General features: G+C 51.1%; 1 protein-coding gene across 2 annotated transcripts in view; it reads right to left on the bottom strand.

Moving 5' to 3' along the window:
- Positions 1-27949, bottom strand: part of SMARCC2 (SWI/SNF related BAF chromatin remodeling complex subunit C2) — a 2756167-nt gene that overhangs the window by 795228 nt on the left and 1932990 nt on the right. For both annotated transcript variants that reach the window (XM_069653753.1, XM_069653754.1), the window contains exons 16-17: positions 22733-22846; positions 21607-21760 (exon numbers count right to left, since the gene is read on the bottom strand). In XM_069653753.1, coding sequence (XP_069509854.1) covers positions 21607-21760; positions 22733-22846 — 268 coding nt within the window. The remainder of the gene's footprint in view (positions 1-21606; positions 21761-22732; positions 22847-27949) is intronic.

Raw genomic sequence — 27949 nt, 5'->3', positions numbered from 1 at the left:
AGGACCCATCCCCTTTCCTTGGGATTGCAGAAGTTTTACTCCGACTTGATTTTAATACTGCTGAATAAGATTTTCCAGGATTAGTTTTACGAGTATCCACTGCACAACGGACATCCTCTGAGCAAGAAATGACTTTGCTCCTAAGTCCGTACATCCTCTTTATGGAGCAAACACTGATATTAAATAGCAGAAAGGATATTACCTGCTCTAACAGCTCCAGCAACAACTGCACCGCGCCCCTCCTCTTCCATGGGACGTCAGCAGTGCAGTCGCCGCAATAGGACCTGGAGAAGTTCAATACTCTCTGCTGCATGGGCCGCTTGTCGCACAGCAATAGAGACCAATACAATCCAGATACAACACAGAATCAACACAGACTCAGTGCTCTGTGATCCACGATCAACCAAACAAGTATGGGCCTGCAACAACGGTACTTCCCGCAAACTGCAACATTACATAGTCTGACGTAACTGACATAAGATGGAAGCGTGTCAGAGGAAATCATGCGAACAAATATCAGTGAAAAATTGTCAACGCAGCGACACAGTAAGACCATAGGCGGAAGTAATCCAAAAAAGCAATGCGAGAAAGGAGTTGCAGATGAACAAACAGCGTGGCTCACTTTCTCCTCTTGGTTTGGCACTTGCCATGTAACCCTGAATGACTTTGGGAAGACAGTGGCAGTGGTGGAGGGGGGTTTGTAACAGGTTTTATGTTATGCTCCGCTGAGATAAGCTGTGTGGCGGCCCTCGGCATTTCGTCATTGTCACTGTCAGTACATTCCCCATCCTGTAAGCGCTTCACAACCACAAAACTCTCAGCGCATGAGTATGCACAACATGCTACGCTTCTCACACCTCATGCCGCATTCCCATGGGAGGCTGCTTCAAGACACAGTCAGAATGAGAGAGCAGGACCAAAAAAATACACCAGTTCCACAATGGTTGATATAAAAGTACTTTGGATTACTTATGCAGTATTTTGGCTTGCAACCATGTTGAAGGCAAAACTAAATTATACCTGCAGCCATCCAATTCTCTAAAACCAACGCAACGCAAGGTGATATAATTACCCACAGGCCAAGCACGTCATATCTCAGAGCAATACGGCTACCATACGAACATATACAAAATAAAATTAAAATTTTACAAAAACGAACCACCAGGGGGTGCCGATATGTGCTGACGCATCTCAGTCTTCATCTCCTTGGGGCCCGGTTAATTGGCAGTTGAGACCCCCTCAGATCCCTCCGTCAATGAGTCTGACCCCCAAAGATGCTGTACGAGCCGCCTAGGGGCGGTGGGGTGAAATCCCCATCTCCGGAGGTGGCGTGGAGCGGGAGAACTGAGCTGGTAGCTCCTGGCGGAGCTGGGTGAACTGCGGATCCCAGCAGCCGCTCCATAGAGGTGCGGCCCTTCCAGCGGTGGGGTAGGGGCATGGAGTCCGCCCGCGTAGAGCGCGCAAGGCCACCCAGTGCCTGGGGTGCACTCACGCGGAGAGCGGGGGTGCATTCCGCTCTCCATAAGGGTGGAGGTGTTGAGCCCGCTGGACCGCGCAGGTGGTGTTGTGTGCCTGGTGAACATGGGTGGCCCACCTGAAGACGTGCACCTTCCCGGAGTGGGTGAGTGTCACCCTGGCCGGCATCTCTCTGGTGTGCGCGCTCCCCAGGTTCCATAATCAGGACTTGGAACCACCCTTTCGGGAGCTGCGTGCCTACACCATCTGCGAATTTGAAGCCTGCGCTCTCCAGCTACGTTCCAGAGCGGCCTGGGCGAGATAATGTTCCGTGAAATTTTGGCACAGCTGGAGGACAGCCCACGTTGAGGAGGTGCACTGCCATCCGGGCCACTGCTGGAGCTGTCCCGTGGCGGCTCCAGCGTGGATGGGGGGGGGCCCTGTCTACCCTTGGCGCTTGTACCTGGTAGATGTCCTGCCGCCTGGGGACCTGCTGGAGGGAGTGCACCCAGGAGCTTGGCGGCACTTGACCCAGGGTTCTGGGGCCTCTGCTGTGGCTGGTGTTGGTGTTGTACTGCCGGGACATCTCTGCCTAACAGTTGATGGAATTTCTCCTCCTCTGCAGCCATAGACTTTTAGTAGCATAGGGTATCTCTCCCTGGCCCCCGTGGATCTACACTAGCTGGAGAGCATGACCTAGGGTTTGACAACCGGTGTTGTCTGTCGGGGTGGCCCTGTTATTTGCTGGACAAGAACATTTTTGTGTAGGGGTTGGAGGATAGCCCTGGAGCCCGGGCTACGGCTGGGGTGCTGACGGATAGCCCCATAGCATAATCTCTGCCCTTCTGAATAAGGGGGGCGAACCGGGCTTCGAGGGGCTTTACTTAGGCCTCAGCAGGGGCTAGCGGTGGGGTCCCTTCCGGGGTGCTTCCCTGTATGTCTGTGCAGCAGGGGACCCTAGGCCTCACATCCCTTGTCTGGCTGGTCCCTTTGAGGCCTCCGCGCCTGGGCTGACCCTCGACGTGACTGTGCTGCACTCCTATCGGGTGTCTTATTAGAGGGCCCAGCCTGAGATCACGAGAGTTGTGCGAGTCCATGAGCTGGTCAGAAACCTTGCAGAAGTTTCGCCGTTTACCGTCTGACCATTCGCCCCACTCCACAATGGCATCCCCTACTCTCCCGGAAGTGGCGGATACTAACTCTGTCGCCAAGGTTATGGCTGCCCTCCTGGAGGAAATTCAGGGCTTCAGAGCGGATATTGCAGTGCGGCTGGACACACTTGATAAAAAGGTTGATACTAGGGGGGCGTGGCTTGATGGCCGCGTGAAAGGACGTGCCCTGGAGGAGATCCTGGGGATCCGACATCGATCCTGAAGGAAAATGAAGTTTCCATGAACCTAGGCATGCCGGCAGAATACCGACAGATGCATGAATGGTTGGAGCATACGTCGAGCACCAAAGGGGAAGGATTCGTAGCAGGACACGGAACCTACAGCAGCCCGAAGAAAACTGGACGCCTGTGCACTGAATGCAAACAAGATGGCCGGCAGAGGACAAAGGGTCATAAACTGACCACGGTACTGCCACCGCAATATTCGCTGTTGCGGCCATGACCGGGACTGCTGCGACGCAGGGCCGCCTGATAAGTCGGGCTTGAGTGCAAAACTGAACAGCTGGCTGGGAGGGCCTGCGGGACGAGCTGCTGCGGCAGCATGGACTGGTGTGGTCGGGATCGCGCCCTCTGCGGCACCGGGTTACTGCAGGAGCCCTGCCCGGAAGCAGAATCTGGGTCCTGGTTAGGAGGCATAGCCGGATCGAGACACAAGCATTGTGGCCCACGACAAGCACGGACATGGCGCAAGACCGCACCATCGCCAAATGCCGGTTACTTTGGGGTGCCGAAACGCAAGACTCCTGGCGGCGCTGCTGCCACTGAGGAAGGGACGGCAGGACGGCGACCGCTGGGCGCACTGGACTACACAGCGGGACCCCCCGGGTCTCCTAGTAGAGCAGAGGCCTCGCAAGACCAAGGCCCAGAGGGGGACTGGATAACATACGTCGACCCTCATAACAAACCGGACCACCAGGGGGCTGGTGCTGGAGCTCGATCGTGCTGTACTGTCGCGTACAGATCCACTGGAGCCAGACCCAGTGGAGGCCCAGATTGGCAGAACAGTGTCCCATGGTGCTCAGGAGCAGAGCGGGGAGATTGAAAACAGAGACAGCTCCGAACAAATTGGGACCCGATAGAAGACCGTGGGGCCCTGGTGGGGGTTACCCGGGGGGGTCTCCCGATGGAATCTTGCCAGGAGCGCTGGAATAAACGCCCAGCCAGAATACGGGTCGGCAGGCACAAGCCCCCAACACGGCGCAACACCTTCTGCTTCTGAGAATATGCTGAAGTAACGCACGGGCCAGGGTGAGGGAACTGGAGCACCCAGGCTGAGGGGCACATACCGGGACCGGAAAACAGCATACACGGCCCTGTAGGGTGCTGGTGAGCACGAGCCCCCCGCGTAGTGCGCCATGCTCATTATACGAGCTGGTGGTGCAGAAAACATAGGTTGGTGAAAGAGGTGAACTGTGCACCGTAGCCCGAGGACGGAGGGGAGTTGAACCGGAGTTGGAGCCATCCACGTGTGCCGTGGCTCCCACATAACTACCCATACAAAACAAACAACACAACAGGCTGCACGGATGAGATCCGCGTACCGAGTGACCCTTCCGCCAGTTGAACAGGGCAGAGCAAGCAACTCACGACGGAACGTTTGCTGAACACCAGGGAATACGCAAAAAAGGTAGCTTGCACCGGCACGGGGTTGGACAAAAGCACCAGAGACAAGACTGTGGGCCAGATGGCTGTAAGGCCCCGTCGGGTCCCGGTGTAAAGGGGCGTGGGACCAGCAAAGGCGCCCGACCACCAAGAGACCAGCGGAATAACACTGAGTGGGTGCAAGCACGTGGGAGGACACAGCTCATTCCAGGAGCGCAGCAGGCAGGAGAGGGTATCCCTAACGCGGGCGAAGCCGGCCCTAAACATCAGGAACAGCCCGACACCACGTAGACTCTCACACGAGAGGCGGCTGAGCTTGCTCACACATAGTTGGCACGGCACAATGTCTAACAAAGTTGTAAGGCCAAAGAGCAAGCAGCCCACGTTAGATGCCTAACAAACTGAAAGTGGCACTGGACCTTAAGGTCGGAGCGGTCCAGGAAGAAGTGAATTTACTAAGACAAGATGTGTGAACGCTTGCGGAGCACACTGGAAACCTGGAAAAAGAGGTGGCCCCAAACACGGAGGACTGCGCCGCCCATAGATCGGAATCCCATGCCTTTTTACAGCGAGTAGGCAATCTGGAGAACAGAGTGGAGGAAGCAGAAGGACGCGCCAGACGCAATAACATCCGCATCGTTGGATTGCCAGAAGGAACGGAAGGGCCTAACCCATCGGAATACGTGGAAACCATGTTACTGCAGGAAATAACCGGAGGGGCACTGACCCAGGGGTTTACTGTTGAAAGGGCGCACAGGGCTTTTTATGAGGAGGCTGCCCCCGGGCACCCCTCCCAGGCCGTTGATTGCAAAAATTCTGAACTACAGGGATCGGGAAAGAACACTCGAATTCTTCTGGAAGGGTGGAACGATCGAAAGGGGGCCTGTGAAAATCAATGCATACCCGGACTATACCTTGCAGGTACAACGTAGCAGAATGAACTTCGGAGCGGTGAAAAGAAGACTGAGAGAAACAGGTTATAGATATATGTTGCTTTATCCGGCCAGACTGAAGGTGTTCCACAAGAACAAAACTTTGTTTTTCTAGACGCCAGAGGACGCTATGGATTGGCTGGATATGCAGAACCGCCCCCAAGAATCGGGTATCCAGATGGGAGCTGAAGAAGATAAGTAACATGTTGCTGTGGCACCCTAGGTGACATAGCGCAAGACATTGGGACTAGAATATAGCATTAAATAAGGCTCACAGGGAATGAGCTGCCGGGAAAGTATATGCTTGCAAGATCCGTTTGAACGGAATAATCCTAATTATATAAGTGAGAGCTCCTGGGAAACAACCCTTGAACCCCCATAGCAGTACGCTTAGTTTGGTCACTATTAGCTTGGTGATGCCCCGCGGGGTCCTAGTCCTCGGTGGCACGAGAAAGGACCAGACGCGGGTGGGCCCGAGATCCAGGGATGGAGCTGGGCATTTGCTGAGGTTGGGTAGGGAGGGGGGAGGGAAAGAGTTGTGTGCAGTGGGGCGTGGTTGGGGAAGGGGGGAGGGGGGATTTGTTGAGGCGGGGGGAATGAGCCTGGAAACGACCCATCAGGAACGACAAGGGAAGTGGAGGGGAGAGAGAGGACATCAAGTCAATGGAATCGGGTAACCTCAGAGTTGTGGCCTGGAATGTGCGGGGCCTCAATAGTTACCTAAAACGTAATAAAGTAATGATGTACCTAAAGAGGATGAGGATTGATATAGCTCTGCTACAGGAAACCCACCTCACCAAGGAGAAATTGGAGGTGGTTAGGAGAAAATGGAAGGGTAGCGTCACAGGAGCCACATACTCGGCATATGCAAGAGGGGTGGTTACAAGCGTGGCACCACATGTGCCGTTTCAGCTGCTCCGATCGATGACAGACCCGGAAGGTAGAATGGTGGTGGTGGCGGGACTCCAGGAAAACAGGGAAGTGAACATCATAAATTCATATGCCCCTAACCATGATACCACGGCCTATTTTAGGTCCTTATATAGTAAAATTAGCCCACTGCTGGGTGGCGCAATATTGTGGGGAGGCGATTTCAATTGCACCCTGAACCCCCGGTTGGACAGGTCAGACAGCAAGCTATCAAAACCTGCGCCAGCAGCCAAAGCTTTGGGGACACTGTTGACAGACCTCAGACTGGAGGATGTGTGGAGACGGTTGCACCCAACGGACAGGCAATACTTGCATTACGCAGCGCCACATGACCTGCATACTAGGCTGGATTATGTGTTTGCCGCCGCCGCGATGGCGGGAGAAATGGTGAGCGCAGAATATAAAGGCAGGCTGCTTTCGGACCATTCGCCTTTGGTCGTGGAGTGGCGACACCACCCCCCTAGAGCGCGAGTCCCGACATGGAGACTCAGAGCTGAGGCCCTACAGGACCCGGGATTCCGAGAGGACCTGAGGGAGGCCATCGAGGAATATTTTGACATCAATACGGGCAGTGTACGATCCATGGGAACAGTATGGGAGGCATTAAGGTCGTGGTGCGTGGGGTAGCCATATCAAAATCCAAAGGGATCCAAGGAGGTATAGAACGAGACTTGCAGGAAACTGAAAGAGAGCTAGAGGACCTGATGCGAAGGGGGGTGGGGGGACCATCCAGGAAGTCAGCGCCAAGATAAGAGACCTACAAAATACTAGCAGCGAACTCTGGGATAGACTGTGTAAGCTAAATTATAAGAAATACACAGAGAGGCAACATGCGGGGGGAGACAAGCCGGGCAGACTACTGGCCTGGTTATACAAAAATGAGACACCCCGGCCAGTGATTAGAGAAGTCAGGGATGCAGAAGGCCAGATCTGTAACACCCAGGAAGGAGTAAACGAGGAGTTCCTCATATACTATAAACGTTTGTATGAGGACGTGGGTGGAGATATGGGTCAAGAAATTCTGGAAACAATAGAAGATATAGGGCTGCCCACCTTGGATAACCTAGAACGAGCAGATCTGGAGGCCCCAATCCCCTCAGACTAACTGGAGGCGGTGATCCAACACCTGCCAACGTGCAAAGCACCTGGGTCGGATAGGTTACCCAGCGAATTCTACAAAGCGTATAGGCAGGAGCTACTCCAGCCGCTGCTGGCCATGTTCAATGAGGCTTATGAACAGGGGGAGCTGCCGGAGTCCCTCCGAGAGGCGATGATCATCCCGCTCCTGAAACCGGGCACGCCGAATGAGGACTGTGGGTCCTATAGGCCCTTATCGATGCTTAATCAAGATAGCAAAATACTCACGGCAGTGCTTGCCAACAGGCTTAAGCGAGTAATTGCAAAATTGATACACTCGGACCAAACAGGCTATGCCCCCGGCAGGAACATCACGGATAACCACAGAAGGCTACACCATATTATTGATCAAACGGAGAATGACCCGGGTGAGCTGGCCATAGTGTCGCTGGATGCGGTCAAAGCCTTTGACTCAGTGAGGTGGCCATGGCTGATGGCGACCCTGAAAGGATACGGGATAGGGCCGGGATATATTAGATGGGTCAAGATGTTATATAGCTCCCCGATCGCAAGAGTCAAAACAGGCACCATAATCTCGGACAAGTGGCAACTCAGTAGGGCAACTAGACAGGGATGCCCCTGGTCGCCCATGTTATATATCCTTGCGTTGGAGCCGTTGGCAATTTGCCTTCGGCAACAATACGGAGAGGTGGGGATTCGTACGTCAGAAAACACACACTTGATATCACTGTACGCAGATGACATTCTCCTCTATCTGCGCTTCCCGGAGGAGAATCTGCAAGATCTGCTGGAGGTGATGGATCGCTATGCCGCCCTCTCTGGCATATCGGTAAGCCCCGGGAAGTCCAGCGTGTTCCCCCTGGGAAGGTACAAAGGCATTCCACTGGAAAACCTGCCCATTCTGCAGATGCCCTGGCAGACCGAGACGTTTAGATATTTAGGCATAAACATATACCACAAGATAGAGGTAGAGCACAAACACAATACGGAGAAGGCAGTTGAAGGCATTAAAAAGAGCATGGTGTTCTGGTCCAGATTACCCCTGACCATGATAGGAAGAGCAGCGCCGCTCAAAATGGTGATCTTGCCCAGACTATTACACTTTTTTGTAAATGTCCCGTACTTGATCCCCAGACGTTTCTTTGCCAGACTCCATAGTCTGTGCAGGGGTTTCATATGGCACAATTCTAGAAATAGGATGGTCTTGTGGAAACTACAAAACTTGTGTGATAAGGAGGGCATAAACCTGCCGAATTTTGAATTATATTACTTGGCGGGACAGTTATTATATGTAGCTAGGTGGTTGTCCACCGAGGAATCCGCAGAAGCCAGGATCTTGAAGGGTGACTCTGCCCCATACTTCCTAAAAGAGACAGTGTGGCTGCACAGGGGTCCGCAGATACTGGGAACCGGTCGGCCTGGCCACCCTTGGAGACATATGGCAGGAGGGAGAGGCAGTGGAATTCCAGAGGTTGCTGGAGGAGACTGGGATGAATAATGGCCAATATATCACTTATACCAAGATCATGAAACGGGTGAGGGAAAGGTGGCCTGAAACAGTACTTGAAGAAGAACCCGATGCCACCCTAGAAATGATGTACGATGACTCGGAGGGCGGGCATGAAATATCTCGGATATATGAGCTCTTAAGTGTGAAGGCGGGGAAGGGGCTGCTCCAACTGAGGCTTGATTGGGAGGGGGAGGTAGGCGAACCCATGACAGAGGGACAATGGGATAGAGCCCAAAGGTACCACAAGAAGGTGTCCCGGAATGCGAGACTCCAGCAGATCGAGCTGTATATCACTCACAGAGCTTACCTGACCCCTGGCAGAATAGCCAGGTTTGGTGGCTCGGCCATACAAAAATGCCCCAGGTGCGGGGAGGAAGAGGCTGGGCTTTTACATATGTTCTGGGCTTGCCCAGAGGTGAAGATATTCTGGGTAGAACTGGAGACGAGAATGGCCAGTCGGGGGGGTGGTGCTTGACGTGGGGTCTGCTTGGGCATGCATGCTTTGGAGTTTCCCTAGGCCACGAAATCTAAAACATATTATCAAGATGAAAGACCTGGCCTATATCTTGGCCAAGCGCAGAATTGCAATGTGCTGGAAGGCGGCCCACCGGCCTAGAGTGGAGATGTGGTGGGCAGACCTCCTGAAATGGGCTAAAGCAGAAACTGCGGTCTGGTATGAAGCAGTTACTAGAGGGGGGGAGGAAGAGGTAGGCCCCCTGATAGCCTGGAGACAACTGGTGACCTCGATGGCAAACCCCCACCAGGTCAATCATGAAACGGAAGACTGGAATGAGTTGGAAATAACTGAGACACCTGAAGATGCGCAGGTGGGTGGCATAGATACGACGGCTCGAGGTTTTGGAGGGAGGGGGGAGGACGGAGAAGAGTATTGAATAATGTAATGTCTTAACATTGTTTATGAACATCCTAAACGGTTGTAATGTTTGGAGTGTTGTTTGTTTAAAATAATAAAAATTGTTTTAAAAAAAATGTTGATTCTATTGACGACAAGGTCCAAGCATTGGAAGCTAACACAACCTCAATGGACATCCTGGAGACTCAGTTCAACACGCGACTGGCGGAGCTAGAGAGAAGGGAGGAGAAGTGTGCCCTGAAAATTGACGATTTGGAGAATAGGGAGCGTTGATGCAACCTACGATTTCTGGGCCTTCCGGAACAAGAGGGGGAAACGCAGTCAGACATTGCCAAAGCTGTAAAGGCAGTTGTGAGGTTGCTCTTTGATGATGCCAATACGAATTAACCAACCATCGACAGAGAGCACAGGGCCGGCACCTCTAGCAGAGGCCCCAGATCTATTCTTGTGCGGTTCCACTATTTTTCAGAAAAAAGCAAAATTCTCGAGTTAGCGCGTAGGAAGGGCCCAGTGGAGTAGGAAGGTGCAAGGGTCTCTGTGTACCAGGACCTTTCTGCCTTCACTTTGGCAAGACGTTGGCTGTGCTCCACACTAACAAAGATGTCGCAAGCTAAAGCTGTGTGGTATCGATGGGGGTACCCTTTGTCCCTTTCGTTTGAGCTAGAGGGCTACAAGTATGCGGTGGTCACTGAGGAGGATATCAGCAGGGTGTCTCGCGAACTTCTGGGTGACCTGGCCATGGAGATTTCGGACCAGGATCGAGAGCAAGCCCTGTCTAGCCCTGCGGGGTCTGGAGCTTCCACGGAGAGGCGGAAAGTCTGAGGACATAGGAAGTTCACGAGGGTGGCTCCGGCTTCGCCAAGCTCAGCTAATGCTTGAAGTTCATTTTTTTCTCTTGCATTTGAGTTTATATCTGACTTTAGAAGGGGGGGCGTCTCATATACATTTTTATTGGCTGGTTGTCTCCAGGGTGCCCGTGGAGGCTCCTTTGGGGGCTTGTGATGATGGCAGCCTGACTGAGTAGGCTCCCTGGTCAGGCTTTGTTTTCGGGGGGAGGAGGGGGATCTTGCGGAGGCTTTTGAAGAATCATAGAACCCGGAGGGGGAGACACTGGTGGCCTGGCCCAGCAGCATGATGGAGTCGCTTGGTATTCAGGCGTTCTGGGGATGGGTGGGTGGGGGCTGGGGAGGGTTGTTGGGGGCTGTTTATTGGAGTTTGGTTTTAGATATGCCAAAGGCTCCGGGGTTAGTTGGAGTCTTGAGGTACTCCGCAGGCTTGTATGAGGCTCCGAAACTATGTGGGGCGACGACAATGAGAGCTCCCTGTTGGGGATTGTGAGCTTTAACCATTCCTTTGATGGATGACACACTTCAGTGTTTGACGGTGGGGTCTTTAAACGTGCGAGGTCTGAACTCCCCTACTAGAAGATCGATGGTGGTGAGAGAATTCACAAGGATTCAGCTCCATTTCTTATTGTTACAGGAAACTCACTGGGTCAGGGGCAAAGAACCAAAGTTTAGGGTTAAATCTATACAGCATGTGTGTTCCTCCCCCTTCGTAGCCAAAAAACGTGGGGTCACCCTGTTGGTTTCACCCAAAGCCCACTTTACGCTTAAGGCCCAAAAAACAGACCCAGAGGGTCGATATATTATGGTCAAATGGGGAGGTGAGGGGCGGGCTGTTTACCTTGGTGTGTATTTACGCCCCGAACGAGGCACGAGGCTTTTGGGAGGGGATGAAGGGGAAAATCATGGCATTCACAGAAGGCATTCTTTTGGTGGTAGAGGACTTTAATATGGTCCTTTGTCCTGAAAGAGACCGGAAGTGCCTGTTAGGGCATCTATAGCCTGCCCTAACAGGCGATCTCAGAAAAAAACTGGCAATAGCCTTCCAAGGGATTAATGATGAATTGGTTCTGTGGGATACATGTGTTTCAGAACAGGATCGGGACTCGTATTTTACTTATTATCCAAAGCAGCATGCAGCGTTCTCCCGCATTGATTACATCCTGATAGACTCTTCACTAACGGACGAGGTCACAGAATCTGGGGTAGAAGTCATTCCGTGGTCGGACCATGATATGGTTAAGGTCAAACTAGGTATCCCCCCTCCTTCTGCTGGGCCCCAATGGCAGTCTAATGTCTTCCTGTTGCAGGATAAGGAAGTAAGACAAACGCTTTTAGCCGCTATCAAAGATTATTTCTCAAATAATGACAATGGGGAGGTGGGTGTCATGGGAATTTGGGACGCGTTCATGGCCACTATTAAGGGGCACCCTCATCGAGGTGGTCTCAAGGAAGAAGAGGAAAAGGGTCCAGGAAGAGAAACTTCTGAGAGAAAAGATAGTCGCCTTTCAACCTGGGGGAAAATTGAAGACGCAGATGTTTCCGGGCAAATGGGAGGAGCTGCAACAGCTGCGATCAAGTCTTGCAGCTCTGCTTGTAGGGCAGACGGAAAGAAAGCTATATTTTTTGAAACAGAAATATATGGAAAAAGGGGAAAAAGCAGATAAGATATTGGCTTGGAGGCTTCGGGAATTTAGGAATAGTAGGAGAGTTAATTCAATTCGAACCCCAGATGGAGAGATGATCCTAAGGGATGGAGCAATAGCTGAGCAATTTAGGCTATATTATGAGTGCCTATACTCTTCGGAATACACAGGGGATGGTGCTGATGTTGACCGTTTCCTGGAGTCCCTGCCCATTCCCCGTCTTCCTCCCAACAAAGTGGATCCGCTCGAACTACATATCACTTCCCAAGAAGTAATTGATACCATTTCCTCCCTGAAGAGTGGCACCTCTCCTGGAGATGATGGTTTTACAGTTAGTTTCTATAAAACATACCGCTCCACGTTGGCCCCATTCATGGGCAAAATGTTTAATTCTGCTCTGGAACTGGGCTCCCTCCCACGCACCAAGATGTCCGCTCTCATAGTGGTTCTCCCTAAGGAAGGGAAAGACCCCTCCCAATGCCCGTCGTATCGCCTGATCACCCTTCTTAATACAGACGTTAAGATCCTAGCTAAACATTTGGCAAACAGATTGGCGAAACACCTTCCGTCCTTAGTGCATGGGAACCAGGTTGGCTTCATCCCTGGTCGTTAGGGATCAGATAATGTGCTGAAGACCCTGGATCTCATGCACAAGGTTTCGAGGTAGGATGTGGAGGGTTACCTTCGTTGGACTCAGAAAAGGCCTGCAACCACGTTGAATGGCCTTATATGGGTAATGTACTCCGAAAAATGGATTTGGGGGACAACTTTTGTGGGTTGGTTTCTGTATTGTACAACGGTCCCTTGACACGGGTGCTGGTCAATGGTTGCACCTCGTCACATATGGTTCTTTCCAGAGGCACCCGTCAGGGGTGCCCCTTGTCTCCTCTTTTATACACCCTGGCGATGGAGCCCCTGGCCATCACGATTAGAGGTGATCGGGAGATCACTGGGGTTAGGTGCGGCGACTGTGACTTCAAACTTTCTTTGTTTGCGGACAACATCTTGGCCTATCTCACTAACCTTCAGGTTTCCCTCCCCCGGTTGTTAGACCTCTTAGGTCTCTTTGGCTCCTTTTCGGGGCTTAAGGTGAATGCCTCCAAATCTTGTATAATGCCGATGGGTACAAGGGATGGTGTAATTGGAGGGAGAACCGAAATACAGGGCATGAGAATAGAATGGGATGCCACTCTGTATTTGGGCGTTCTTATCCCCAGAGAGGTAACTCAACTCTTTCAAGTTAATTTTCCCCCAATCTTGAAAAAGATCAGTAGGGACCTTACACGCTGGGCTCCTCTTACCCACTCTTGGTTTGGGCGTATGTGAAAATGAACATCTTGCCTCGGCTTCTCCATCTGTTCATGGCTTTCCCCGTTGTACTTCCGTAGGCCTTTTTTTGAGGTACTGCAATCCCATATCCACCAGTTCATCTGGAATGGTAAAAAAGCAAGAATCAAGTTTGCGACTTTAACCTTACCTAAGCCATATGGTGGCTTCGGCCTCCCCGAATTTAGGCTGTACCATAAGGCAGCCAAGCTTTGTGTGACATTGGAGCACATGAGAGATGATTTGGGGACGTATTGGACTTATATCGAGAACATTCACTCTCACCCGAAGAAAATTAGAGACCTGTTGTGGGCTCCTCCCAAATCTCTTCCGTCTCACCTCAAATGTCAACCTACACTTGCAGCTTTGTGGGGATCCTGGAAACCAGATAAGGTCAATAAGCAGCTCTCCTCCTTGCCCTTCCACCTATCGTCTCTCTGGGGTCTCGATTTCAATCTGGGTTCCAGGGGCTTCCGCAACACCCAGGCGTGGTCGGATGGGGGCTTGGAAAGGGCAGCCCAAATCATCCGTCAGGGTTTTTTTATTGAATATGATCAACTGTCCGAAGCATTGGGAGACAACTCTCTCTCCGTCTTCGAGTATCTACGCCTGAAAGGCATCCTGACCCACTCTCGGTGGGTATCTGACTTGATCCATCCTCTCTCCCACTTTGAAAAACTTTTAGTTTAATCCCCGACCACGAAGAACTCCCTTTCCAAGATTTACAAATTATTGGTCACGGCGGATTTGAAAGGTAGACAGCCCTTTAAGCAGATATGGTAAGGGAGACTGGGTATGGCTTTGCAGGACTCAACATAGAGGGCAATTTTCAAAACCATTTTCTCGGGGGCGTTGTACACCTCGGCCATGGAACACAGCTTTAAGGTACTTCACTCTTGGCACTGCCCCCGGCTACTCTATCCAAAATGTTAAAAAATGTATCCCCGCTGTGCCCCAGGATGTGCTCACAACGCAGCACTTGGTATCATATGTGGTGGGAATGTCCTGTGATTCAGGTGTACTGGTCCAAACTGCTTAGCTGGATCAAGGATATTGTGGGCCTTGTCCGTCCCTACTCCCACTGGAAATCCTATTGGGTACGCCCATGCCAGACATCGAGTTGAATGGTTTCACGAAAGTTGTAGGGGCGATGCTGAGAGCAGGGAGACTGGCACTGGCACAAAAATGGAAAAGTCCCCTCACCCCTTCTAAAGCAGAATGGCTTAATACATTGAATGCTATCTTTATCTACGAGAAGCTGTCGGCCATGACTAATGATTCCTTGTCTTCCTTTGTGAAGGAATGGACAGTTGTCCTTATGAATGAGGAATGTGGTTCCATGAGACTGACTCCAAAATGCCAGTGGTTTCACTGTGATACTCTCTGTACAGCCTCTTGTTAGCCTCTATTTGACCAAACGATTTGGAGGGTGTTCAACCTCACTACGTCAACCTGCCTGAATGGTTTTAGCCTGGACTTTTTCGTTAGTCCCACAGTTTTCGTTTCTTTAGCCAGCATTCCTCCGGAACTTGGAATGTTTTTGTGCAGGGGGTTGGGAGGGGAGGGAAGGGGTGGGGGGGAGAAAAGGCTACAGTTGATGAAAAAGAACAAGTTACTCTCTTACCCGGTAACGTTCTTTCGATGGGATGGTCCGACGACGTATTTCATATCTATGACATGTAATCACCACAGCTGTGCTGCTTCAGAAAATCTTCGGCGTCTGCGTCCTGCGTCGATGACGTCGATACGCCGCTATCGAGGACCTCCTCGAACGTCCGACATCACTGGATGTTATAAGTAGGACACACAACGCCCGTAGCCCCAGTTGTAGTTTTTTCCCAGAACGTGTGGCACCAGTCTTCTGCCAGTCTGACACACAAAGCCTTGCGGAAACGTAAGCTCCAATCGCAGAAGAAATTCTGTAGCGGGGAAGGCAGGGAGGGAGCGATATGGAATACGTGGTCGGACCATCCCATCGAAAGAACGTTACCAGGTAAGAGAGTAACTTGTTCTTCGAGGGGATTGGGTCCTCCGACGTATTCCATATCTATCACAGACTCCCAAGGCAGTACCAATGCAAGGAGGTGGGAAAAGAATTTAGAAAACAGAAATTTAGATGCCCAATCAAATTGCAGAGTAAAGGACCGCCTTGCCAAAGGCCAGATCCTGCCCACGGATGGAATCGAGGGAATAGCGACGTACAAAAGTATGTACCGAAGCCCAGGTGGCTGCATCACCGATGTTACGAATAGGAACACCCCTCTGTAGGGCAGTAAGGCAGCCATGCCCCTGGTAGAATGGGCCCGCAAGCCGACCGGTGGGTCCTTACCTGCCAAGCGGTAACACTCAGAGATAGCCAAAATAATCCAGCGAGACAAAGTCTGTTTCGTCATAGCTTGTCCCAAATGCTTTCCAGCGTAACCAATGAAAAATTGATCGTCCACTCTGACCCGGGACATGCGTGAAATATAAAAGCTTAACGCTCTACTAGGATCAAGCCTACGGAGCCTCTCCTCTTCCTTACCAGGATGTGGAGGAGGATAAAACGCCGGAAGAACAACCTTCTGGCCTAAATGAAATTCCGATACCACCTTCGGAAGAAAGGAAGGACGAACTCTAAGGACAACCCTGCCCTTATGAAACACAGTGAAGGGTGGCTTAACTGAAAGTGCCTGTAACTCACTCACTCTGCGAGCGGAAGTGACCGCAACCAAAAATACAGTTTTAGGAGTTAACAGTCTCAAAGGGCATGAATGCAAAGGCTCAAACGGAGCACCCATCAGAAACTTGAGAACAAGGATCAAATCCCAACCTGGCACCTGGAAAGGTGACGGAGGGAACACATTAGTGAGCCCTTTCAGAAACTGAGAAATTAAAGGAATTTTCAAATAGGAACACTCTTCAGACGAGCGCTTAAATATGGAGAGCGCCGCCAGGTAACCTTTAATGGTACCCACTTGAAGGCCCCTGTGGGCCAAAGAAAGCAAAAAAGACAGAACCATGGGAATGTCACAGGCAAAAGGATCCACATTCTTAACCCTGCACCAGTCGCAGAACTTACGCCAACGGTACAGGGACTTTGTTGCGGGCCGTCTGGCCGAGAGGAACACCTCCATCACGTCTTCAGGGAGGTCCCAATCCTTATACCTCAACCTTTCAGAAACCAAGCGTGAAGGTTGAGGGATCTGACCTCTGGATGGAGAACCTGACCCCTCTCCCGTGAGAGCAGATCATCTCGGTAGGGAAGACGACGTGGAGGGCAGATGGACAAGTCGAGAAGGTCCGGGTACCACATCCTCCGGGACCACGCCGGAGCTATGAGGATCATCCGGGAACCGAACCTCCGTAACCTCTGCAGTACTTGCGGGATGATGGGGACTGGAGGAAACGCGTACAGCAGTGGGAATGACCACTCCACCACGAACGCGTCTCCTAAGGCTCCTTTTGGAGGAAATTCCCGCGAGCAGAACCTCTCGCACTTCCGGTTGACACTGGAGGCGAAGAGATCCACTTGAGGGGTCCCCCAAAGGGCAAAGATCTCAAGGAGAATCTCCTGAGCCAACTCCCACTCGTGAGAGATCGCGCTCTGCCTGCTCAGAACGGCCGCCGTCTCGTTTTCGTCTCCGGCCAGATGAACTGCCAAGATCGAAACTTCCTGCTGGATTGCCCAGAACCAGAGCTGCATCGCTTTCCTGCATAGAGGAAGTGACCCTGCCCCCCCCCCTTTTTTTGAGGTAGTGCATGGCCACCGTGTTGTCCGTCAGGATCAGGAGATTCTTCCCTCGCAGTGTCGTCAGAAAAGCCTTCAGGGCTAGCCTGACGGCCCTCAGCTCCAACAGATTGATATGGAGTCTGGATTCCGACAGAGACCAACGACCGCTGACTGTCAACTCGTTGGCATGAGCTCCCCATCCCGTGAGGGATGCGTCCGTCACGATCGTCACCTCCAGCCAGGGTAGCCAAAATGGAGCCCCCTTCATCAGATTGTCTTCGATGGCCCACCACAGAAGGTCCTGGGTGACCGAGGACGGCACCTGAACAGGGTCCGACATCCTCCCGGAGGACTGAGACCACTGGAGCTTGAGTGTCCATTGCAAAGATCTCATCCGCAACCTGGCCTCTGGCACCAGAAGATTGCAGGATGCCATGAGGCCGAGCAATCTCAAGAACTCGAACGCTGGGAGACTCTGGGCAAGCTGAAACTTGTGCACCATCTGCTGAATGTGATGAGCCCTCACCTGGGGAGGAAAACACTGCCCCAGGGACTTGTCGAGCACTGCTCCGATGTACTGGAGCCTCTGAGTTGGTGTCAAATGTGACTTCTTTAAGTTGAGGGAGAAGCCCAGCTTGTGGAGGGAGTGGCAGGTGACTGACAGATGATCCAGGACTTGCTCGGGAGAGCGCGCCCTGACCAACCAATCGTCCAGGTAGGGGTAGACGTGAATCCCCCCTTTCCTGAGGTGCGCTGCCACCACTACCATGAGCTTGGTGAAGACCCTTGGGGCGGAGGTCAATCCGAACGGCAGGACCCGAAACTGAAAGTGCGACTCGCCAACCGCGAACCTCAGGTATTTCTTGTGCTTTGGATGTATCGGCACATGAAAATAAGCGTCCTTGAGGTCGAGAGACACCAACCAGTCCTGAAGTTGAAGGGCCTGGAGGACTTGAGAGAGAGTAACCATCTTGAACTTGTCCTTCCGGAGGAGTTTTTTCAAACCTCACAAGTCCATGATGGGTCTCAATCCCCCGTCTTTCTTGGAAATCAAAAAATAGGGGGAATACCATCCCTTGTTCCTCTCCGCTACAGGCACCAGTACTATGGCACCTTTCACCAGCAGGGATTGAATTTCCTGCGCAAGGAGCAGATCTGGACTCTTCAAAGAGAGATTCCCCGGCGGATTGTCTCGAGGCCTCTGTCAGAAAGGAAGACAGTAGCCATGGGTTATGATCTCCAAAACCCACACATCTGAAGTAATGGTGCGCCACTCTGCAAGATGCTGCGCCAGCCTTCCCCCAACCGGCAAACCATGGGACATGGCCTCATGACTGAGCTGAAGCGGCTGCGGCGTTGCCTGAGGACCTTGGCACCTCAAGTACCTTGTTTTCCACCTCTGGCACTCCTACAGTGGCCCCTTTGACTGGCAGCTTCTCTCACTTTACCAAAGGATGAATAATAACGAAAGGAACCTCCCCTCCATTGCTGTCCCCTAGGACAAAAAGGCAGAGGTTGGCGAACTGGAGGGCCCAACGACTTTGCTGCAGCTTTGGAGGTCTGCAACCTCTCAAGGCCCTTGTCAGCCTTGCTGCCAAAAAGATGTTCCCCGTCAAAGGGCATGTTGAGGAGCCTGCACATCAGGAGCAAACCCCGACTTCCGCAACCACGCAAACCTGCGTATCACGGTGCTTACCGCCATGGACCGGCTGATGCAATCTGCCATGTCCAAAACCGACTGAACGGCCTCACACATGGCATCCTTGCCATCCTGAACCATGGCAAGGAAAACATCCCGTTCGTCCCCTTCGGGAATATGTTCAGCAACTAAGGAAACACAGTTCCACAGAGTGTGCGTGAAACATGACAAGGCACAAACGGAGTTGGCCGCCTGAAGCGCCATACCCCCTGAAGAAAACACTTTCTTCGCCCAGCCGTCAAAACGCTTGTCGTCCCTATCAGGAGGGATGGTAGGATACGACGCCTGCTTTGCCGGGGCCGTAGCCGCCAGCACCACCAAACTCTCAGGAGTGGGGTGCCTGGTCAAGTAGCAGGGGTCGCTACTGGCTGGGCGGTATTTTTGTGGCAAAGACTTGCCCACTGCCGGGAGATTTTCCGGAGCAGTCCAAGCCGCTGACACCCTCCTCTGTAGAGCCATATGGAACGGCAGTACCAGGTCAGTTGGTGGACCTTGGTCGAGGATATCCGTAAGGTCATCCTGAAGAAAATCCCCTGGGGGGCAGACCATCCCAAGTACTCGGTGACCCTGGACATAAGGCGCCGGTACGAGGAGTCGGCATGAGTGCCAGGCTCAGGCCTACAAAACTCCAACTTCTGAGAGGTGTCCAGCCCACTGGCATCGTGCAGGGACTGCCGCAGGTCCTCAATTTGGCTAGGGCACGAGAGAATCTCGTCCGGCACTGTATCCGGAACCATGACATCATCAGAGCCCTCATCCACCTCTGAAATAAACTCAAGCTGGCAGTAAGAAGGCACAGAATGTGGAACAAAGCCATGCTTGACCTTTGCCAGAGCCTTTCTAGGTGGTTCCACCGAGCCCCAGGGAACCCCTGTCGAAACAGCCTCGAAAGACGTCGAAGGCGTCGAATGAATCAGCGTCGACGCTGAATGTGGCGCCGATAGCATCAATGGCGTCGACATAGTCCTCGAGGATGGAGCCCTGAGCACGTCCCTCGACAGCCTGGGCGCCGATGGCGTTGACGACTTCTTCGGAGGCGGGGCCTCAAAAGAGTCCGTCGACAACCTCGGCGCCACCGGCGTCGACGTCTTCCTCGAAGACACCACAGGTGCACACGGTCTCGAGCGCGTCGAGGACCGGGACCTGGAACGGGCATGACGAGAACGATTCCCCTTGTCCGAGCGGGACCTCTCCCGCGAATCGTGACGACCACCCGAGCCCGAAGGTGTGCGAGCGGTGTCTCTCGACCGATCACGGCCGACCCCACTTGGAGGCGCGGACAGACCAGAGCCCTGCGATTCGAGAATCGCCAACATTTGCTTCCCGAAGGAAGCCCATTCCTCCGGCATCGCCTGCTTGGTGGGCTAAGCGACCCGCCAACGGGCGGAGTCCTCAGATGAGGACAGGGAAGTCGACCGATGATGTCGCTTTCGGGAGTGCCTCGAAGAGGCAGACGAGTGGCGGGACCGACTCCGGGACCGAGACCCACTGGACTTCCGACGACGACGCGGAGAGTCGCCCCTCGAATCGTCCGTCGAAAGCCCCGCAGACCTCGACTTCCGTGGCTGGGACACCTTACCTACTGATAACTTCTTGCGCTCCTGCAAGGCTTTGGACGTGAGCGACTGGCAGTCGACACAGTCATCTGTGTCATGGGCCTCCCCGAGGCACCAGAGGCAGGCGTCGTGCGAGTCCGTAACCGACATCTTGGACCCACAGTCCCCGCACTTCTTGAAGCCCCGACACGGTGTGGAAGACGAGGTAGACATCTTCACGAAGAAAGTACTTCAAAATATGAACAGGTTCGAAGAACCGAGAAAGAACAGAAACTCCAAAGAGTCGAGGCATGCCGAGATCTCCGAAGCGAACACGTTCGCAGAAAAACGGAACTGGGGCTACGGGCGTCGTGCGTCCTACTTATAACATCCAGTGACATCGGCCATCGGAGAAGGTCCTCTAGGGTGGCGTATCGACGCAGGACGCAGATGCCAAAGATTTTCCAAAGCAGCACAACTGTGGTGATTACATGTCATAGATATGGAATACGTCGGAGGACCCAATCCCCTCGAAATAATGATAACATTTTTTTTTCTCTGTTGGTGTTCTAGTGCCAGGGACTGCCTGGGCACCTGTTTGTATATTTAAAATGTTAATAAAAACAAAGTTAAAATAAAATATTTTTTTTTTACAAAAACAGTTGTAGCGGCAGGGGGAGCTTCAGTAACAGTCCCTCTGACCACAAAAGGATGTAGGAGTGCAAAAAAAAGGGTAAAAAAGCAAAAAGTTTAGGGGTCCCTGAAAAGGAACAGCAGAATCACCAAAAAGGTAATTCTGCCCTATCATATGTTATCCCCAGTAGTGTCAAGATCAGGTATTCTATCTTTCAACTGATATTCAAAAGGAACAATTGTTTACGCTGTCACATTATTCTACAGGTGGGTAAGAAGTGGAACACGTTAGACTTATCCCTATGATCTGAAAGAAACCCTTATAAACTCAGATCCACTTTAAAACCTTTCTCTTCTATAAAAATGAACCATTCCACCAGGCAGCACATTCCATGTCTTACCCTACATTACAGTCAGTTAAGGACAGCACTTAGAGACAATATTTTGTTTTGAGTGCCAGTTTCTTTTGTGTGCCATCTACATACTCTCAATCACTCACTAACAAGGCTACAGGGAGACTCAATGAAATACGAAAAACCATACAGAGGAGTAGCATATAACCAGACTTAAGCCAATGAACCTGTATTGTCAAATGACACGTATTTACTGCCAATTATGCAGAGACAAAGTTGTCTTACCTGTGGGGTCTTGGGCTGTAATGGTACTAGTCCAGAAGGGGTGTCAGCGAGGACATGAAAGTGGGAGGTGGGAGGAGGGCCCATGGGGGTTGGGCGACTTTCAGCATCCACTTGATAGTTGACCAGGCCCCACTGTTCAAGGAAGGCATGCACCCTGGAGAGCGAGGGGACACAGCAATAAGGCATGGCAATTCATACTATTAGTAACTATCATTAGAAATCAACTATAAGGTCCTAGCCAGAAAGAAACAAATAACAAATTAGTGAAGGAGTCACAGGAAATGATATGATGGCTTTTAATAAGGCAAATTGATTATGTTGATCAAATCCACGAAGTACAGAAAAGTGGAATGGTTGCAACATAATAGCATCGGAAAGTGTTTTCTTTGTAACTGTATTGTATACACTAATTTTAGAAACCAAAACCTTTGCTTCTGACCATCTAATCTTCAACTGTTCCAGGACTGTAACCTACACACAAACCTGACTATGCATCTCGATCCTGACCTGAGGTACAACAGTACTGTTCAGTACTGAGGGCAGCACACAGCTTGCAAAAGCATCCCAGTCCAGACAAGCAGCATCATATATTGCTCCAGCATCAAGACAGCAACACAGGCCTTCCAAAGCAACTGGATACTGGCAAGCACCCAAACTTCAATTGGACATACACACAGCTCTGCCAGTGTACCTTCAATTAAGGCCCATAGTGTCTCCTACCGTTCTCGAACACAGCTTCTACACCATTCTGCTGCCAGGCCAAAGCACCTCCTCCTTGGCCTACAGCCACCCTTACTATTCTAGTATGTGAATTGCAATACTACCATGCCAGTACACCTCAAACCCGACTTGCATTGTACATCAATACTGGCCAGCAGCGCTTTCTGCTGCTAAACTACTGCGGTGCACATACTACTCTGTCAATGGACCAGACAACTCTCCTGCAGCATTCCTCATTCTTTCGGAGCTGATAGCACTTCCTAATGACCACTCATTTCGCTGCCTTCTTTGCTGCCTATTTCTTCAATCTGCAATACTCTACCTTTTACTTATCTTCTTTCACTATGGTAGTGCTCACCTTGCTATTTAACCTTTTGCACCTACACACACACACACACACACACACCTCATGATGGCACACACGTCTCCAGCCAGATTTCTGCGGCAGGCAGTGGAGGTCAGGTATTCCTGAGGGTTTAGCCGATAGGTGTCAATCATGAAGTTGCGATAGGCTAGGTAACTAAAAGAAAAAAAACATTGAGAGATTGTTAAAAGCTGGCTGGCAGTATTTCTGCGACAGTGTCTTTAAATGTACATTGTTCTAGGCAGAGCCATCGTGAAGGAGTCTGTAATGTGACAAAATGTTAGGAAAGATTTTCCTATTGCTGCTTTCCCACAATAGACATCAATAGTACGCCCAACGTTTTACTGCTGTTTGAACCTTCAGTGACTTTTTGAAGGTAAGTAAATCCTTATGGCTTTACTTACCTTGTTAAGCTTATCTGTTTTTGGGGGCACTGATCAGTCCATATGGACATTAGTGTAGGTGGACTCTGTCCTCGATTGTGAAATTCCCTGTTCATTTTACACTGCACACTTCACCTTACAGCAGTAGTAGTTAAACTTTTTTTTAATACTGAGTCCCCCGACCCTCTTTAGTAAAAAATATTGTTTCCATCCCTCTCAAAAGATCCAGCTTCCTGTGTTTTTCCTCCACCTCATTTTTCCAAGGCAGAGGAGCGATTCCTTCAGCTGAACCTGGTGCGGGTCATGGGCTACTAAAGATTCTTGGACAAGGGATGGCAGAAAAGATTGCCAGCTTTTTGTGGCTTCTGCTGGTGCATGTGCTGGCAAGGCTGTGAGCAAACAGACCCTGTCGAGTTGGATCATTCACTACATTTCAGAAAGCTACAAAATGAAGGTCCCAGACTCATATGACTCCTCTATGCAGGGCTGACACCTCTGCCCTGCAGAGAGGAGTCCCAGTTGGGAACATTTGCCAGGCGGCTACTTGTGCCTTGCTGCACAGGGGCAGGACGCTTGTTTCGGTAGGGCAACCTTCAAGAACTTTCTGGTGTAGGTAGTGTTTTTCTCCCCTCCCTTCTCCAGGCCTACTTATGGTTATGGGAGTCTGTAATCCATGGGAGGAAGGAATTGATCAGAAGAACAAATTAATTATCTCCCGGTAATGTTCTGTCTGATGGATGTTCCTCCCATGGATTCCTCAGAGACCTCCCAAACGGCCTCACTTGGCAGATAGCTAGTACACCTTTCAGACATGTGCTACCTTGGTGTCAGAGAGCTACGGAAAAACCATAGAACTGGCCCAGCAGCATGTCCAATGCAGGGCGCGTAGATACTTCGAGCAGACAGGGAGCCGCACTGCACCCCTTAGTGGTTAAGATAGATTTCCGAAATCAGCCCCGGTGGGTGGATTTTGGGAGGCCACCCTACTTATGATAAACAGGGTAGAGTGGTTAGCCAAAACCCAATCAAGGCAAGGTAGCTGAGCAGTCAAGGCTTAGTCTTAGTAGAAGTGTGAGAGTGGTCTAGGGCTAAAATGGGGCTACAATAAGTCCACACAGAGCAACACCAGTAATTCCAGTTAGACAGTAAGTATATACAAATACAGTTATTTATTAGGCCATTAATTACATACTAAGCATCTCAAAATCACAGCTAAGTATTGTCATCACAGAAACCCTTATGAAACATATGTACACATCCACCATTAAGAAAACAGAATTGCCTATGAATCAATTATCAGTTCAATAGAGTTGAGTAGTCAGATAGGCAAAATAGACAGAACTCTTCATAATCAACACAAAAACAGCTTCCCCTCAATATTATGAAGTCCAACCCTGAGATGGTTTGGAGTTGTGTGCCCAAGTCATTAGTCCCAAAGTATAACTTGAAGCCAGAGGGTTTGGTGCACTGCTATAAATGCAAAAACAAAAAATATATAACTTCTTCATGTAGGTTTATAGAGAAAGCATGCAGCATGTGGGCTGTGTTGGCGATTATAGAAAGTTCCCAAGTTAGATACAAAGTTCAGATAGGTACTCAACTCAATGCAACACATTAGTATAGGGAAGGACCATTAACCCCAGGTTCCACCACCAAAGGTTTGGACCGATGTATTTGGGTCAGGACTTATGCTGCAAATACTCTAGCAGAGACAGAGGGAGAAAGCATCAGGAATGTACACTTACCCCCTGACTTGGGATTACCCGGATTTCCACTTGTGTAGGTTCCAGACTTTGTTCTAGGCTTGTTCTTGTGTTCTTGTTCCCACATCTCTAGACCGCAGATGTACCTTGTTTCAAGTGATTTTAGTTTCGGTTGGTTGCGGTGCACAGGAATCAGATGTGCACAGCTTACACTTGAAGACCCAAACATAGACAAAGAAAGACTTCTGCAGGAGAGAGGATATCAGGACACCTCAGAGACACAAAGAAGACAGGACTGAATGAAGCTCACAGCGGTCAGACAGGTGACCTTACAGTTGCGAACACAGGAGCAGACCAAGCACAGCTTCCCTTGGAGTGAGATGGCTGACAATACAGGAGCAGGCGACTGGTGACACAATCTGAGGATCTGCAAAGTTCCAAGGCTCTGCTCGGTACAACAGCTGCAGCGAGTAGCCCAGGAGAGGTCTGGTCATTCCACTGGTTGGTCCAGGGACATTTCAGAAGGCCCAGCAGGCACACATCCTCGAGCAGGGGTTGAGACTGTTTGTTCCCACCGGCCCTGGGGTCTAAGCACTAACAAAGGCCTTCTTGGCCTCATGACAGAGAGCAGGGCTTCAGCAGGGCTCCACTGGAGTAAATGCTGGTCTGCTTCAGAGGTTGGCTGCAAGCTGCTGCTCTTCATAGAAATCTTGGTTCCATCAGTGATCTGGTAAACCGTTGCAGGAGCCTTCCTTTTAATCAAGAATCAGGCTGGGAGCAAGCCCAACTCCACCAATGGTTAGGATATGAACCATTCAAACAGCCTGGGGTTGTCCAATCAGGGACAACCACTTGTCATCACATCTGTCCAGCTACAGACTTTCAGACACCACAGAATGTGGATTGGGACTGGATAGTCCCAGTCCCTTCCTCTGGCTCACACACACAAAGCTCCTTTGCCCACGAAAGCCACAGCTTTCACTTGGAAAAACAAGATACTTGCCTCTCTGTAATGTTCTTTCTGATGGATGTTCCTGTCATGGATTTCTCATCTATGATGTCCTTATCCCAGAAAAGCTGTTCTGCAGAAGCTTTTCTGCTGCCAGGGGGCGCTGCGCAGCTCTGCATCCGGTCAGTCCGATGCCTCTATGCGACCCTGCACATGAAATGACATCAGGGCCAGTATAAGTAGCGGCGTCCCATGACCTCAGTTCCACCCTTTTTCCCTAGCACTCTCACTATGAGGGACTGTACAGCTGATGGTGTACTAGCGTCTCGCAAGAGAGGCAAGTAGGGAGGACAACAAGGAATCTGTGGCAAGAACATTCATCAGAAAGATATTACAGAGAGGCAAGTCATTCGTTCTAATGGATTCCTTCCTGCCATGGACCCCTAAGCTATGATAAGACTTGCAAAGCAGAATGTAATCTAGAGGAGGGAGGAAAGCAAGGACACCACCTAACAAGAAAACTCTGAAGGACTCCCCTACTAACACGGCACGCAAGGGAATCCAAGCAGTAATGCTTAGCAAATGTTTGCCGAGACACGGCCTTGTTGCCTGGCAAATGTCCAAGACAGGGACCCTCCTCCTCTGCAGGGCAGAGGTGACAGCCACTCCTCTGGGAGAATGAGCCCAGAGGCCCTTAGGTACATTCTTCCCAGCCAGATTGTAGCATTCTGAGATGCAGAGAATGATCCTCCTGGACAGGGTCTGTTTGGTCATAGCCCTATCAGCACGAGCAGCAGCGTAACCAACAAAAAAGCTGGCCATCGTTCTTAGCCTCTATAGAACTTAAGGGCCTGTAACGGGTCCAGTCGATGAAATCGCTCCTCTGTCTTGGAAGGGTGAGGCAGAGGGAAGAACACAGGAAGATAGATCTTCTGAGAGATGGAAATCCAAGACCGCCTTTTGCAGAAAGGAGGGTCTCACTCTCAAAGTCACCTTCTCTTTGGAAAAAAACAAATAGGGAGGTAAAACAGACAAAGCCTGGAGCTCACTGACCCATCTCGCGGAAGTGATGGCAGCCAGGAAAATCACTGTAAGGGTAATGTGATGAATCAGAGGTAATCACCCCCTTTCATGTGGCCAGGTAAAGGCAGTGACTACCTGATCCTGACCCTGGGGGTGGTACTATGCAGGAGGATCACATGGGAGGAGACTCAGATGAGGAGGCATGGTAGAACCATCTGAGTAATTTACCTGATGATCATATAATCCTAATGGCTTATTGTAAAGTTAAGGATTCTGATGTTAAAATGGCTAAGAACATTATGGACGTCAAGTCCCATAAGAATCTGCAGTTACTAAACTGGAGTGAGCGGTCTAGTTGTTCTAATGACCCACACCCAAGTGGGACCTTTAAACATTTAAAGGCTTGTGTGAGAAACCAAAAGGTGTCTCACCTGCTAATCCCCGGGGATCTGTCATCCAGGTGGCCAGGACACGGCCATCACTTTTGGATCAAGTTCCTGGGGGTGGACCAGTGCTGGAGGATCACCTGGGTGAGGGGTCTTCCGGGAATGGGAGTGGGACACCGGTTGGCGAGACGTGGTATCCCTTCCCCTGTAACTCCTTTACCCCATCCGACTTCTTTGCGCTCCCCCGTTTCCCTTCACAAACACTTCCACACGGGCATCCCGCTCTGGGAGAGAAAAGACTCATATCCGAGCAGTACACCTGACATGTCCCACTACAATGGTCAGGCGAGGGCAGGCAATTACCGACAACCACTCACACCTGACTTCCATCAAACTTCCCCACATGGATAAAAGGCAGAGCACGAAAGCACACCCTGAGTGAGGCAAGTACACAAAGGAACAGCAGTTTCGAATCAGCAGCTGGACGAGTGGAGAAAGACGGGAAACCAAGAAGGCTTTGCAAGGAGAGAAATACCCTTGACCTTTTCAGCAAGAAACCGTTACTTTCACAAAACCTTCGAGGCAGAAAACATAAGGCCAGGAAACCAGACTGAAGAATCCTGCATTGTGTGTCGGAGATACCAAAGGCCCTCCCGAGTGACTAACCAAGGCAGGCAGGAGCAGCAGCAGCTGCCGTGATGTCATCCTTGGTTCCAAGAGCAAAGCAGCAACAGAGTGAGATCAACACAGCCGCTGAGTTGGGAGACCGATGCAAGACCGGTCTGTGTTGAAATCAAGGTTGCAAGCAGCAACAC

This window comes from Ambystoma mexicanum, chromosome 3q (assembly GCF_040938575.1).
Source record: "Ambystoma mexicanum isolate Mex_15411 chromosome 3q, UKY_AmexF1_1, whole genome shotgun sequence".
NCBI classification, from domain to species: Eukaryota; Metazoa; Chordata; class Amphibia; order Caudata; family Ambystomatidae; genus Ambystoma; species Ambystoma mexicanum.
Note: the sequence above shows the minus strand (reverse complement) of the source record. Positions and strands in the feature narration are given on the sequence as shown.